This window comes from Papaver somniferum, chromosome 7, assembly GCF_003573695.1.
Source record: "Papaver somniferum cultivar HN1 chromosome 7, ASM357369v1, whole genome shotgun sequence".
Taxonomy (NCBI): Eukaryota; Viridiplantae; Streptophyta; class Magnoliopsida; order Ranunculales; family Papaveraceae; genus Papaver; species Papaver somniferum.
In genome coordinates, this window is record NC_039364.1 from 4,824,845 (window position 1) to 4,839,440 (window position 14,596).

General features: G+C 37.2%; 3 protein-coding genes across 3 annotated transcripts; all 3 read right to left on the minus strand.

The window, feature by feature from the left end:
- Window positions 1-1,766: 1,766 nt before the first annotated feature.
- On the minus strand, window positions 1,767-3,131 carry LOC113293949 (aspartic proteinase CDR1-like). Its single transcript, XM_026542392.1, has one exon. It carries the CDS (start codon window positions 3,129-3,131, stop codon window positions 1,767-1,769), a length of 1,365 nt encoding a protein of 454 aa, XP_026398177.1.
- A 458-nt stretch (window positions 3,132-3,589) lies between these two features.
- LOC113294760 (annexin D5-like) lies at window positions 3,590-6,640 on the minus strand. Its single transcript, XM_026543136.1, has 6 exons — window positions 6,397-6,640; window positions 5,106-5,251; window positions 4,713-4,928; window positions 4,373-4,585; window positions 4,110-4,199; window positions 3,590-4,014 (listed from the first exon to the last, which is right to left on the minus strand). Exons 1-6 carry the CDS (start codon window positions 6,470-6,472, stop codon window positions 3,817-3,819), a joined length of 939 nt encoding a protein of 312 aa, XP_026398921.1. The 5' UTR covers window positions 6,473-6,640; the 3' UTR covers window positions 3,590-3,816.
- A 1,215-nt stretch (window positions 6,641-7,855) lies between these two features.
- On the minus strand, window positions 7,856-12,349 carry LOC113294762 (annexin D5-like). The gene is made up of 6 exons (XM_026543139.1): window positions 12,180-12,349; window positions 10,582-10,727; window positions 10,192-10,410; window positions 8,777-8,989; window positions 8,594-8,683; window positions 7,856-8,283 (listed from the first exon to the last, which is right to left on the minus strand). Exons 1-6 carry the CDS (start codon window positions 12,253-12,255, stop codon window positions 8,086-8,088), a joined length of 942 nt encoding a protein of 313 aa, XP_026398924.1. The 5' UTR covers window positions 12,256-12,349; the 3' UTR covers window positions 7,856-8,085.
- Between the last annotated feature and the right edge of the window lie 2,247 nt (window positions 12,350-14,596).

Genomic DNA, 14,596 nt, shown 5'->3' on the forward strand with positions numbered 1-14,596 from the left:
GCAAGGCTAGTTGAGTTGTTAAAAGAATACCGCCATGTGTTTGCAGGGAAATTATGATTAAACTGGAAATTATGCAATGTATCTATAAGCCCAAATTAACCTAATACAACTACAGCATTTAACCAACATATATTACAATTTTCATTTTGATATATATTAAAAAAAAATAATTTTTTTATTAGTAATTATTAATTTATATAATATTTGGGACCTGTAAATATTTAAAGGAAGATTTTTGAAACGTATTAAATTATTATATTATCGAAATTATTGTTTTAACAATATAGGCCCAAAAAGGAATTCAAAATTTTATCATTTTAGCTTACAGAGGTTCTACACTATTTGGCTATTTCAGATTATTCCACCTTGCATGCCCGATGTAGTTTACAATATTCCAATTAGATTTATAAGGTCGTTCTATGTTGATAACCATGAGCTGACGACGTCCACGAAACGATACCTTCTTCCACCTGAGTCCATCCTCTTCAACACGGGTATAGCCTCTGGAAACCGTAATAATCGGGCCTCAACACTAGGCTGCAGTCCAATATCCATTACGCATTTTCAAGGTTATTATACTAATAGTAATTCGCCCAAATCTCTTATAAATTAGACAATCCCTAGAATTTGGTTGTATAATTTAGATAGAGGCAGAGGAGAGGGCGGCGGCGTAGAAGAAAACACCAGTAACCAGAGTTTTGTTGGTGAGAATCCGCCGTTTAGAATGAGATGGATTATGATCAGAGTTTCGCTTTGATGTGGGAAGAATTACAAATCAAAGAGAAAAAACTTCTAAGTCATGATGATTTCTCCTCTCAAATCTAAGTTGTCTTAGATCTAGGACAACAAATTTTATATACCTCTCCAGGTAAGATTTGTAAAATTCTTATAACTCTCCTAGTAAGATCTGTAAAATAATGGTGATGTTTGATATTTTCACCGTCTTATCCCATAACATTAACATTCTGGTTTTGCTTTTCCCATGCAGGGATCTTCATCTACATGTTCCTTATTTGGAGAGGGAAATTAATGAGTAGTCTCTACTCCCATAGTGGGTTTCTTTATGATCAACTAATTCACCGGCAACATTGCTGTGACAACCAAAATTGGGCATCACTATCATTTGCTGGAATGGTAGATCTTAAGAAAATTGAATAATTTTAAGTTTGGCCAAGCATGTTTGAATATCACTTTGTATCTAGGAGTCCAAAGTTTGAATAATTTGAAAACTAGTTTCTAGCTAAGCAATAGGATTGAGATGGAGTTTCCAATTCGTTTTAGTTGGAAGAATTTTGAGGGTGTATTGATATCTTATTTGGGTACTTGTAACTTTGGGTTTACCATCTGAGCAAAGAAATATTAATTGTTTGACAAAATTTTCTAAAATAAATGTTCTTAGTGCTTGATTTTCATTACATTATTTTGGTGATTATCAATTATTAATAGTGGTTGTCTTTCAATTATCAATTATCCTTCTTTGTCATACACCAGCTTGGAAGGCTAGGATTGTCTGAGGCCTATAAATTTCACAAACATCACAAACAAATTAATAGTGAGGATATAGGTGCGCGCAAATTACAAGTTGCATGTGCACAAGTACCGAGAATCTTGGCGACGTGGGTTTATTTTTAACCCAAACTACTATGACCAATGGCTACACTCGCACTGCACATATACACCCTTCCATGGGGCTGAGATAAGTCTTTGGTTGCATTGACTGAAATAATAATGTAATAGAAACCACATTTTATGAAAAGAAAAAAAAATCAAGTTTGGGTGCAATCCCTATTTTCTAGAGAAATTACTTTGTTTCGCAAATCATACCCGACATTAACATTTTGTAGATGGTGAGCCCCTATAACTGTCAGACCATCATCTGCTTGAAGCAAAGTTAGGCATATTTTGCTGTCACCAACTTCTTCCCAAACATTCCATTTATTTAAATCAAAATTCGTACCACTAAAATGGAAAGTTATATCCGGCATACTTGATATGCCCGCAGTCATATTTTTTTTGTAACACAAGGGAAATTCATCCTCTGGACTTGGATGGACATAATCCAGTTTAATTTGTGCCTCCAGTTCTGCAATCAAAAAAACATGAGCCACTAGATGAAGATACGTGTACTCCGTACCAGTATCAATAATCACTCCTCCTACCCCGTCTTCTGTAATATCGAAGGTTCCGTCTGGGATATGCAACCCTCTCTCGGAAACACTGATTCCTTCCAACATCACATAATAAGCTCCAGTGGTTAAATTACCATAATCCATCATCGGAGTGGTATCCTTGGTCATAATTGCATCTAATCCGAAGCGTAATAGACTTGTTTTGTTCCACGTCATTGGTACTAAGCAATGGGAAAAGTGATCGAAAGCTAGTAGTGAAATCAAAGACAAAGGATCCCTACTTAAGCCGATCAATCCTGGTGCTCCGTCACGTTGACTAGTTATGTATGGGAAACCGTTATCGTATCCACAACCAAATGCTAATTCTAGTATAGAAATATTTCCAGACCAGGTATCGTATTGAAAGACGAAAGTTTCCGTTGATAGAATTCCTTGTGAATGCCCAGAGTCATCATAATGCAGATTGTAGCGGCAAGAACTACCGTCTTTATCGCACGTGCTGCCTCTTTCTGCCTTGCATCTAACGTCTTCACATCCAACTTTAGCGTAACTTGTAGATTTGCGTGGATCGAACATGGGTATTTCTTGGTCGTAGCAATTGTGGCAAGGTTTGCACTGGAGCCACGTTAAATCACTACCCGTGTCTATGACGGCATATGTGTCTACTGCAGGTGTACCTACGCGAAAACTTATGACATACTCGGAGGTGCGGTAACTAATAGGAGCTCGCACATTATTAGGTACCACGATGTTGCTTGTGTAGTGGTTATACCGGTCCAAAGATCGCTGTATTGCGTTTCTCATCCTGTCGGTGCGTGTAAGCTTAGGGTCATAAAATGGCGATTCCGGTGAATCGCGATGAATTAGTCGCGTTGTAAAACCAAGAGGCTTCGTATGAGGTTTATGATCAGAGATAACCCTGAATGAGCATGTAGTAGAGATGAAACATGATAAAAGAATAAGAACAACCTTAGTGATGGGAATTATTGACGAAGCAGCCATGGTTGCCAAGTCTCTGATGAAACCTAAATTCAATGAACTGAATGTATTTATTAATTAAGTTTTTGTGCAGAAATGGAATGTATGTTTCATGACCAAATATATGCATCATATTAGTTGCAAAGATCTTTCTTTTTTACCAAATTTACTTTTGTGCAGGTATGGAATGGTTTTATTTCTAGTAAATCCCATGGAATTTCCATATATATATATATATATATATATAAAAATAAAAAAAAAAAAAACAAATCGATCTTTTCTTTTTCTGGAGGCTCAACGCATTGGAGATCCATTTAACCTGAGGGTCTCTACTGTGGAAAACCCATTGGTGTCAATGATGTGAACCACAAGGCCTCAGCCGCAGCTATCTCTTGTTTTAGAGCAAAACTGGAAATTTAAGGGGCATTGCAGGAGCAGAATCCATAATGTGACTGATATAAAATAATTGAAGACAGTGAGAATACACACAAAAGAGCAAAAGACTTCACTAGTCAAACATCAGGCTGAGTTCAGTTGCACACTAGAGTCATTCAAACTAATAATATTGTTCAAACGTAACCAAATTACAGATAGCAAGAAACTAAAATTAAGGATCCATTCTTTACAAGCATGTGCTGTGCAGCATTTCACAAATATTTACAATACTGCACCTTGATAGATACCTTATTTCCTGCCTCTAAATTTACATCTAAGAACCTACAAGAGAAAGCAGAAAGGTTCTATAATGGCTTGACGTCTCGGAATGAATTGCATCTGCCAATGTCTTGTGGAATTTCTTGCGGTATTCAGCTTTTATATGCTGCATGTCAATCTCGGTCCGTGTCACAACAATCCTTATCAGTGTGCTGTCGGTGGTTCCCAGTCCTTTCATTGACTTATACAGTTCCTATAGAAGTGTTTGAGAGGGTTACTAATAGCATAGTTTTAAACCAAAGAAAAAGGACGAACTAATAATAGAAAGATGAACAGTACAAGACATACCTTTGCAAAGTACTTAGCAGGGTTCTCTGCACATTTTAGAATAGTCAACAGACCAAACTCGAATTTTCCAGACGTTTCACTCTTAACAGCCTTCAGGACGAAAATTTCATTAGTGGAACAAAAATGTGAATACGAATAAAATTTCATTGAAAGATCTAGTTGAGAAAGCACGGAATTGGGCTCTCAGATATTGGCCAAAGGGCCAAAGGCAGGGAGAATTGGACACAGAATGAAATCCGATTGACAACACATAATTTATGTACCTTTTTAAGTGACCCATATATGTTTCGATAAGCAGCACTAACAGCAGCCAAATGTGCCCTACTTGCTCCACTGAAAATCTGGATGAAAGTCTTTTCATCGGTTCCTAATCTCTTCTCTCCGGCTTTAAACAAAGATTTGGAATCTCTCTCAACCATTGCTCGATCAGTTTCAAGACCTTCATATCTGACAGTATTTATGTACGCAAGCAACAACTACAAGACAGAATTTTGCGCCATTGCAAGGTTTTAGACAACTTGTTGGAAAAAAAAGATCACATGGTGAAGTACAGTTGTGTTGTGTGTGTGTGTGGTGTGTGTGAGAGAGAGAGAGAGAGATGACCTTCTTATGATCCCCGGTTGTTTGCATTTCGATATCGTACTCAATTCGAGAGCCAAATTTCGAGTAGTATAACTGCTTAATCGTTTGGAGCTGACTTGGTGTGCGAGAACATATCACTTCAGTTGCAGCTTGGAGATTTATAGACACTGTTAATGCCTGCCTTAATATTGTTGCATCTCGTCCTGCTGGGTCATGCATCCAAAGCAAAACAGCAGTCTAAAATACGCAGAGGGAAAAAGAAAAAAAAAACTCAGTTCGTCATTCAAATCAAGAACTGCTTGCAACAACTTCATTTTTATTCTAATTAGCACAAAAACATAGTTCAGAACCAACATTATAACACCACGAAAAGTGAGATTTTTAAACATCCTAAATTCCTAACCATTTCAATACCTTGGTATGGCCACTAAGTTCTGACGAAAGACGGCTAGTGAGTTCCTCATGATACATATTCTTGTACTCTTGTTGGAGGAAAGCACGCTGGGTTGCATCCCGATGAGAAAGGATATTGACAACTGTGGCCGTATCGCAACCAAATCCTGGACATATAAAACCCCCATAAGTTCACAACCCAAGACACATCCTAAGAAAAAAGATTATACTTGGAGATAACAACTTTCGAAATCAACCATATCCTAACAAAATGTCATGGTCTTAATAACCAAAATGCTGGTCTTCTGAAAAAGAATCTGGCCTTATCAGCTGCAATCTTGTATATTCATCCAGGTGGTTGGATAGATAACTAGATGAACCCTAGTTGCTGTAAAAAACAAGAATGACAATAACAACTACGTAAACCGTAAAATGACTGGTCAACGCAACATTCCATCTCTATAGACTACAGTCAGTTTAAGAGTATGCTTCAGTGAGGGACAATAATATGCATGCATGGAGATCATGTCACAAAATTCTAGCCATTTAGCCAGTCATCACAATGCACCCTCACCAAAACTCAATTCAATCTCCTAATCCAACAACAGAACGACAGAAACACATCTAGCAGATCCCAATTTCAAGCATGCATTCATCAATTTCTACACCGTAAATGTATGCTATAACAAAAACATGAGCATTCAGATTCGGATCTTAGCTAATGCAACTTAGATTCTTGAATCAAAATGAAACAAATTGTAGATTTCATACAATATTTATATCATGTCATACAATTTCCATATCCAACAACAGAACCACACAAAGGCATCTGGATGAACCTTACATGTTACATCGAGCCTACATTCATCCATTTATCATAAGTGTATGCTACATTTAGTGAGGGACAGAAATTTATATGTACATGCAGATGTACCCAACCCCGACTCTACATTCATCCATTTGTAAAGTATAGCTTCGCACTACAGTGAGCGAGACAAGCATTATAAGCCCGCCAGCCCAGCACGGCACTAAAACTTGTACCCGCACCAAAATTGACTCGATTTTTCTCACAATTCGTTCAGAATCAAATCAAACTGGTGACCTGAGCTCAAACATCCCTTAAAATTACAGTAAAGAATGACCAACTGAAGTTATCTAATTCTACAACCATCAAAACAAAACAACCCATAGGAGTTAAGACTTGGCTGATTGCATAAAATTAAATAGCAAACAACACAAAATTTAAGCTACTGATATCAAAATTCAAGCTCTGCAAGTATTAAAAAACTTCTAGAGAAGGGTGAAGCAGTACCTTTGAAAGCTCGGTAGAGTTGGGTGGCGTCTTCCCGAGGTGATTGTAACACAGGAGGAACCATTAAACTCGACATGATGATGATGATAATTAAACTTTTCTAAGATTTTGTTATTCTTGATTTTGAAATCTCTGGATTGAAAATTTGTTTTGACGGAGTAGGAAATGAGAAATCGTCTCTTTATTTTTACTTGAGTCTTTTTTCTTGGGTTTTAACGAGGATTGAATTTGAGTTTGGTGCTGCGTGAAGCATAATCATCACATGTGTCTCTATTTTAGAGGACCAAGCGGGACCCATCTGAGGTGGCGGTCACTATTGCCCGAGTCATTCATCGTCTAAGGTTTTCTCGCTTTTTGGCTGGCTTTTCTTTTGGTACTCGACACGACACGACACGACACATTGTAGGACTAACGAGGACCTAGCTTTTTTTGTGCCACCTCTTATAAATAGATACTCGCTCTGTCCCATAAAAAAATGATACTTTTTTGTCTTAAAAAAAATGTTAAAAAAATAAAAGTATCAATTTTTTTTGGGACAACCTAAATGCATAAGTTCAAACCTTTATCTCTAGATATTTTGTTGTTAGTCATGGTAGGACTAACGAGGAGCTCTAGATATTTTGTTGTTAGTCATGGTAGGACCAACGAGGAGAAGTAAGTTTCTTTTAGAATAAGAAATTTTTTAAATTTCCTACATTTCCATCATCTTTCCTGTTTTATCCTTTGTACAATTTCCAACACTAGAAACATTAACTTAATTGTGGTGGTACCTGACTATAATAAATAAGGACAATATATGAAAAAACTCATCTTAAAATTGACAGTCTGCCTATCTAATGGGACTAGAAATTTTTACAACTCCACATTTATAATAGGTACGAACGAAGTATCTTATACCTGTCGTGTAAGTTGTTGCGGTTTAACAGCTCCTTATCCAAATCAATAAAATACAGGGACTATCTTTTTGACCAACAACGCGGATAGAGTTGTTGATCTTTTGGGACCAAGTGAGACTCATCATTCTGCACCTTTTTTATGTGATTGCGTCTAGTTATCAATTTGTTCGGAAAAAAATAAGTCTTTCTACCTTACAAGTATTGCGCAGCTACCCACCCACCGCATCTATATACCACCATTTTACACCCCTATGTGTCATCTCCATCTACCATAGATCCGTTTTAAAAGAGAACCAATAAAACGCTGACACATAGGGGTGTAAAAATTTTGGGGAGAAATCCGGGGGATATTTTTAGCATTTTTGCTTTGTTAACATGCTGCGGATCGGATAAGCCCACAAATTTCCGGGATTATGCACTTACGTGCGTCATAGAAATGCGTAGATATCACTCATGCATCGACAAATAAAATACTAGGACGAGTCTGTTTTTTTTTACCCAAATTCTCTGTTGACATGTTTCTTCTTTGATTGGACGTTCAACTTAATAAAAATCCTAATTAAGAAAAGGGATTAACCTTTTGTTAGTTAATTAACTACCAGTCTGATTTAGTGCACGCGTCACAGCTTGTCAAATTACTCAGCCACAAACTAAATTTAAGAAGGATCCGAATCTTTAGAACAAGCATGTGCTAAGCAGCATTCCACAATTATATTTACTACTATAATAATACCTTACATCCATAGACACCTTCATTTCACCCTTTCCACTTCCACCCTCGACATTTATATGCCTAAGAACCCACAAGAGAAAGCAGAAAAGTTCTGTAATGGCTTGACGTCTCGGAATGAATCGCATCTGCCAAAGACTTGTGGAATTTCTTGTGGTATTCAGCTTTGATATACTGCATGTCAATCTCGGTCCTTGTCACGACAATCCTGATAAGTGTGCTGTCAGTGGTTCCCAGTCCTTTCATTGATTTATATAGTTCCTACAAAAGTAGCATTTCAGAGGGTTACGAAAAGCATAATTGGAAACTGTAAAAAATGATGTAATCCATTCAGTAGAGCAGGATCCAAGGATTAACCAGTCACAGAAGAAATCATTCTGTTCGAGTACCCATCGTAAGTTTGATGGGAATCAACACTAAAATGTTTACAATGTCGTGTTCCAACTACTAATGGGGCTAGAGGTATGGATTAGCTGAGTTTTGGCGAGTACAAGATGAACGGCCTAAGTGAAATTATATCCAAAGACAAAAAGGAGCACCTAACAGAAAGCTGAACAACTAGAAGTCATACCTTTGCAAAGTACTTAGCAGGGTTTTCTGCACATTTCAGAATAGTCAACAGACCAAACTCAAAATTGCCTGAAGTTTCACTCTTAACAGCCTGCAATATGAAAATTCAATTAGTGAAGCAAAAATGTGAATAAAAATGAAAGACAAAGGGGATGAAATCTGGTTAAGAACAATGAATACATACCTTTTTAAGTGAACCATATATATTTCGATAAGCAGAACTAACAGCAGCCAAATGTGCCCTACTTCCTCCACTGAAGATGTGGATGAAAGTCTTTTCATCAGTTCCCAGTTTCTTCTCTCCAGCTTTAAACAATGATTTGGCATCTCTCTCGACCATTGCCCGATCAGTTTCTAGACCTTCATATCTTACAGTATTTATGTACGCAAGCAGCAACTACAAGATAGAATTATGCACCAGTGTAAGGTTTAGTCTTTTAGATAGATCCCTCGACAGTAAATATTAGTAGCTATAATTGTAAGAAACTGAATAATCAATACAGAACGAACAAATACAGTGTACCTGGTGGACATTTTCAATTATTTACATAGGGAATTTCCTCTCTTAAAGATAATAAATAAAGCACCATCTATTGAAACAAAAATATGCAACCAACCTGTTCAGGAAAAGTGAAGTATTGCCACTCTTTCCTTTTGGGTTGACAGACATTCTAGAAACACACACTGTCGACCAGGCTAGCCTAATTTGGTTTTATGAAGCAAAACAAACTATAAAAATTGAAATCAAATTAAAGAGATGTGTCTTTAGAGGAAAGCCAAAAACAAGTTTGAGACGACCATAAATTTTCTACAGAATACTATAGGGTTCAAACCCATCAAAACCATGAAACACTCTTGGGATTTTCACTCCAACTCCAGCTACAGATATAGAATTTACTTGTCAATTGGTTTCAACGACTCAAGGCACTCTTGTGCAACAGCAACTAAGAGGACTCAAGGCACATTCTGATTAATGTGGGTGGGCAGTGGTACAATCTGAAGCAGCTTGGACAACACATCCCCTTCAATTTCAGAGAAGAAATAGGAGTAAATGCTTGTGGTTCCCTACACTGGGTCACTATTTCAGAGACCAGAGGATGGCCAATAATATATCCACATGATTTTTCTTGGCAATACAGCTAATTTATTTGTTTATTTATCGCCATAAAACAATATCTCTTCAGGATGAACGTTTTAAGGATGTTTTCCCCCAAAATGAGGCTAGCACTGAAGCATCACACGAAGCTACTGTAGCTTTCAAAATCAAAAAGTTTAACACCCAAAACCGTTTAATATTTATCCATTTAGCCAAGTGAATCAAAATCGGGTTAGTTAGTGGGTTTATTTAAAACACCATGTCTACTACAGTGTACATAAATGTATGCTCCCTAGCCACCATTGCGAAGCAGAAGTGTCTATAAACTGCGAACCTTTTGTTTTCTTAAATCATCAGGACTTGGCACGGCGAATGTTAATTCTAAGCACCTCACACAAATATAGATAAGTATAGGTTTACAGAGATGAGTATACGAGGTTAAGTATAGTTGTACTGTGTATGTGTGTGTGTGTGTGTGAGAGAGAGAGAGAGAGAGAGATGACCTTTTGATGATCCCCGGTTGCTAGCATTTCAATATCCCGCTCAATATGAGCACCAAATTTCGTGTAGTATAACTGCTTAATTGTTTGAAGCTGACTTGGTGTACGAGAACATATCACTTCGGTTGCAGCTCGGAGATCAACCATATCCCCAGATAATGCCTTTCTTAAAATTGTTGCATCTCGCCCTGCTGGATCATGCATCCAAAGCAAAACTGCCGTCTAGAACATGCATTACACTAATTAGTATGGAAGAGAGAAAAAGAAACCAGTTTACAGTTTAAGCATTGCAGCAACTTTCCATTTAATTGCAATTAGCACAAAACATTGTTCTGTACCAAAGTCATGGCAGTGAAAAATGAGATGCATAAAATATTCTTCTAACTCCAATACCTTGGTGTTGCCACTAAGTTCTGAATAAAGACGGCTAGTGAGTTCCTCGTGATACATATTCTTGTACTCTTGTTGGAGGAAAGCGCGCTGAGTTGCATCCCGATGAGAAAGGATATTGATAACTGTTGCAGTATCACAACCAAATCCTGAATATATAGAACACTCATAAGTTCACAGTGCAAATGACATCCTAAGAAAAAAAGGTATGATTCGATATAACAACTGTTGAAGTCAACCACCTACTACCAGTTGTGGTTTTAGTCCCCCCAAAACACTAGTCTTTCTGGAGGACAACCGGAATTGCAATTGTTATCTTGAACATTCATACAGTACAAGTGGTCGAATAGATTACTAGATGAGCCCTAGTTGCTATAAACAACAACAGAACTACATGAACCTTAAATTGAGTGGTCGACCATATTTTCACCCATCTCTACAGTGTAATTAATGTGAGTATATTCACACAGTGAAACGGTTGGATCAATGTGAATTTTAATTGATTAAGTAAGACGTGACTAGTCAAGCTTGTCAGTTGCCTTAATTAACATATACTCCAACACTGTTAAGAGGTACCAATTTCATTTGGTGTTGTGTATCGAGTTGAATGCCCACATGGATTTAACATTGTTACACAACTTGTGTAACTAAGACCAATTTGCAACTGCCAAGCTTGACTAGATTAATACTCACATTGATCTAACAGAACTACATTGAATACTCACATGGTAAGAGTATGCTACAGTGACAACGGACAGTAGTGTGTCTGTCTAATTTTATCCATTTAGCCGCTCATCACTAAAACAAGCACCCTCACCAAAACTAGATTCAATTTCCTAACCCAACAACAGAACAGCAGAGACACATTGATATGAACCTTACGTCGACCTTGCATTCACCATTTCTACAGCACAAGTATACACTACACAAAAATCTGTATGTAATCTGTAAATCTTATTACACCCACAGCAAAATTGACTCGATTAGGATCAAACCGGTGACTTCAAACCTCGACAATAAAAATAAGAAATTACTATAAATAGACAAAAATAATCTACTAAAGTTCAATTTCATAGTACAACAACAACAGAACGATCGGAGACATCCAGATAAACCTTATACATTGGCCCTACATTCATCCATTTCCACAACATTGCACAACAATCCGTATGTAATTTGTAAATCATGTGACAAACATTAGCTTCCCGGCACCAAAACTTGTTCCCGCACACCAAAATTAACCCAATTAGGATCAATTCATTTGGAATCGGACTCTTGACCTCAAACCTCCCCAACCCAAGAAAAATTACTATAAATAGACAAAAAAATGATCTACTCAAATTATCCAAAATTCTACAAGGAGTGATGGATCAAACAACTCATGACACTCAATTTGGAGGCTTAAGTAATCAAATTCGTTCAAACCAGGCCAATGCAAGAAAAATTACCATAAATAGAAAAAAAATGAGCTACTCAAATTACACAAAATTCTACAAGGATTCACGGATCAAACAACTCATAACTTAGCCATACAAAAAATTGAGTGTCTAAGAAATAACAGAAAAACACAAAATCAAACAACTCATAACTTAGCCATATACCTTTGAAAGCACGGTAAAGCTGGGTGGCGTCATCTCGAGGTGATTGTAACACAGGAGGAACCATTAAACTCGCCATGATGATGATGATAATCAAAACTCCTCTTATTCTTTTTCTAAACCCAGAAGAAACTTCAGAAGAAAATGGTATCTTTTTCTTCTTTCAATCAACTACACTAACGCGAATAGAATACGGACAGGGTTTGGTTGGTGCTCTGTTAACATCACTCGTTGTCGTGGTGGGACCCAGATGACGTGTTTCTTGGGGGATTAAGTCATTAATATTCCAAAGTCCAAAGAAAATAAATACTGTTTTCTTTTCTTTTTCTCAACTACCAATGGGGACACGACGCGGATAGATAGAAGAAGAAATGGGATTTTGCGTGGGACCGATGGAGACGCGGTTGCGTCAAGTTACTAATTTATCGGGGCATTTTAAAAACATGACAATTTACACTCAGCCAAAGGCACTAATTAAGGGATACCGTGTAGCGCATTGAAGGTACCTAAATACCCTTACAGTAAAAAAAAAATAACAACCAAATTAAAATTCTTTCTTCACATTTCAACTCTTCTTCTTCAGCTCTTCCACCTTCATTCTCGATTTTGGAGGGAAAAAATTCCTCTTTTTTCAATTCATCGTCTTCGTCGTGAATCGCCAAAGTAAAATATCGTTGATTCGTTTATAAAACAATGGGTAAGGATAATGAACCCCGCAGACCTAAAACTAAAAACATTCCTCACGGTATCGATCCAAAAATTGGAATTTTAGCAAGAAATAAAGAGATTGTTGGTGACGAAGAACGCGAAGACGATGGCGAAGGAGTTGCAGCGGTTGGAGTTGATGGCGGCGAATCTGAAAGTCTAACACTCCGGCAACTTCAGATGGCTCCAATTAGGTAAGCTTCTAACAATATTTGGGTTTATGTCGCTTCAATTCGACGAGTCGCTAAAAAAAAAACTAGGGTTTTCTGATTTTAACCAGATTCGGGAGATATGCATGTTTTGTAGACTCCCGAATGTAGTCTTGTTCTTCAATTCTGCAGAACATCGAGAGTATTAGGGAGATATTTGTTTAGGTATACTCCCGAATGTCATGAACTATTTCTTCCTGTAACTTTTGTTTGGTATATTCGGAAGTTAAGGTTTATTTTTAGTCCCGAATGTCTTGATGTAGAGGCATAGTATTCGAAGATTATCTTACCACCGAATGTATCCTTTGATCAATAGTCATAAACGGTGATTATGGCAAAATCCCATTTTGGGGCCGGTGTATATTCGGAAGTTTATCGTATGTGATATACATCCGAATGTAAACTCTTCAAACTGAAAACGTTTTGGGGCCATAGTGTATTCGGCTGGAAATATAATTATCTACGTCCGATTATATAGGCTATAAACTTTATAGTTTCATGAACTTCAATTGATGCGTATTCGGTTGATAATATTATGTTTTACCGTTCGAATGTTGTGTATTCGGGGACAATGATTTTGTTTTTGCTTCCGAATGTTTACATTCGGGTATTGTATTTTTACTTTGTATTTCAATTGTGTAGTTTTTAAAACTATATTCTTTATTTTGTTGTTTAGGAAAAGTCGAGCTAAGCAACCTAACCTAGGGGCTCGTGTAAAAGGAACAAAGAAAGTTACGACTAGTGCTAGGAGAGAAAGGAGTGCTAAGGAAACTTCAAGTGCTCAAGATAAAGGTGTAGAACCAAGTGGTCAATAAGACACTCAACAAGTCGTGGATCCAAGTGCAAAACAAGGCATTGAAGAAGGTCAAGAAACTGGATCTCTACAGGTCACATTACAAATTAAAAATATAAGTGGTCCAGAAGGAACTCAAGGCACTCAACATGGAAGTGCTCCACAAGGAATTCAAGGAGAAAATGCTCCACAACCACAAGATGAAATTGTTCCAGTAGTACAAGAAGAAGGACAACCAAGTAGCACCCAAGAAGGAGGAGAACCTAGTGGTACCAAGAAAGGAAAAAAAGGTGCACAAGGTGAAAAGAAGGATATTGCTAATAAAGCATCACATCTTGTCCCTGACCACTTGAAGGTGAAGGATATTCCTCAAGGCGTAATCCTTGGGCTACCGGAGGATGGAAGAAGATTGTTATATTTTTTTTATCGTATATTTTTTTTTTAATAATAATCGTATCTTTTTTTTATCGTATTGTCTATGTGTTCTGTCGTAATATTTACTCTAAACATTTGTCGTGTTTTTAATAGTTTCATCAAGATGTTGTTCTTCTGCTCAAACCCACCGCCCCACAAAAGAAAATGTTGGAATGGCCTTTATCCGGTAAATGTGAAAGGTTCAAGAGATTATAAACAACTCGGGGTTGTATCCTGCTATTGAGAATTCTTTGTTGGAACATGACCGTGTGGCTATATCTGCGTTTGTGGAGAGACTG

Bases quoted from the DNA above. Each gene is read 5' to 3' on its own strand.
- LOC113294760 (XM_026543136.1), bottom strand. From the start codon at position 6,472: ATGTCGAGTTTAATGGTTCCTCCTGTGTTACAATCACCTCGGGAAGAC. The intron at 5,252-6,396 runs GTACTGCTTCAC...TTATATGTCCAG, and splicing joins ACTCTACCGAGCTTTCAAAG to GATTTGGTTGCGATACGGCC. The intron at 4,200-4,372 runs GTACATAAATTA...TTCGTCCTGAAG, and splicing joins TATATGGGTCACTTAAAAAG to GCTGTTAAGAGTGAAACGTC.
- LOC113294762 (XM_026543139.1), bottom strand. From the start codon at position 12,255: ATGGCGAGTTTAATGGTTCCTCCTGTGTTACAATCACCTCGAGATGAC. The intron at 10,728-12,179 runs GTATATGGCTAA...CTATATATTCAG, and splicing joins GCTTTACCGTGCTTTCAAAG to GATTTGGTTGTGATACTGCA. The intron at 8,284-8,593 runs GTATGACTTCTA...CTACTTTTGTAG, and splicing joins CTGCTAAGTACTTTGCAAAG to GAACTATATAAATCAATGAA.
- LOC113293949 (XM_026542392.1), bottom strand. From the start codon at position 3,131: ATGGCTGCTTCGTCAATAATTCCCATCACTAAGGTTGTTCTTATTCTT.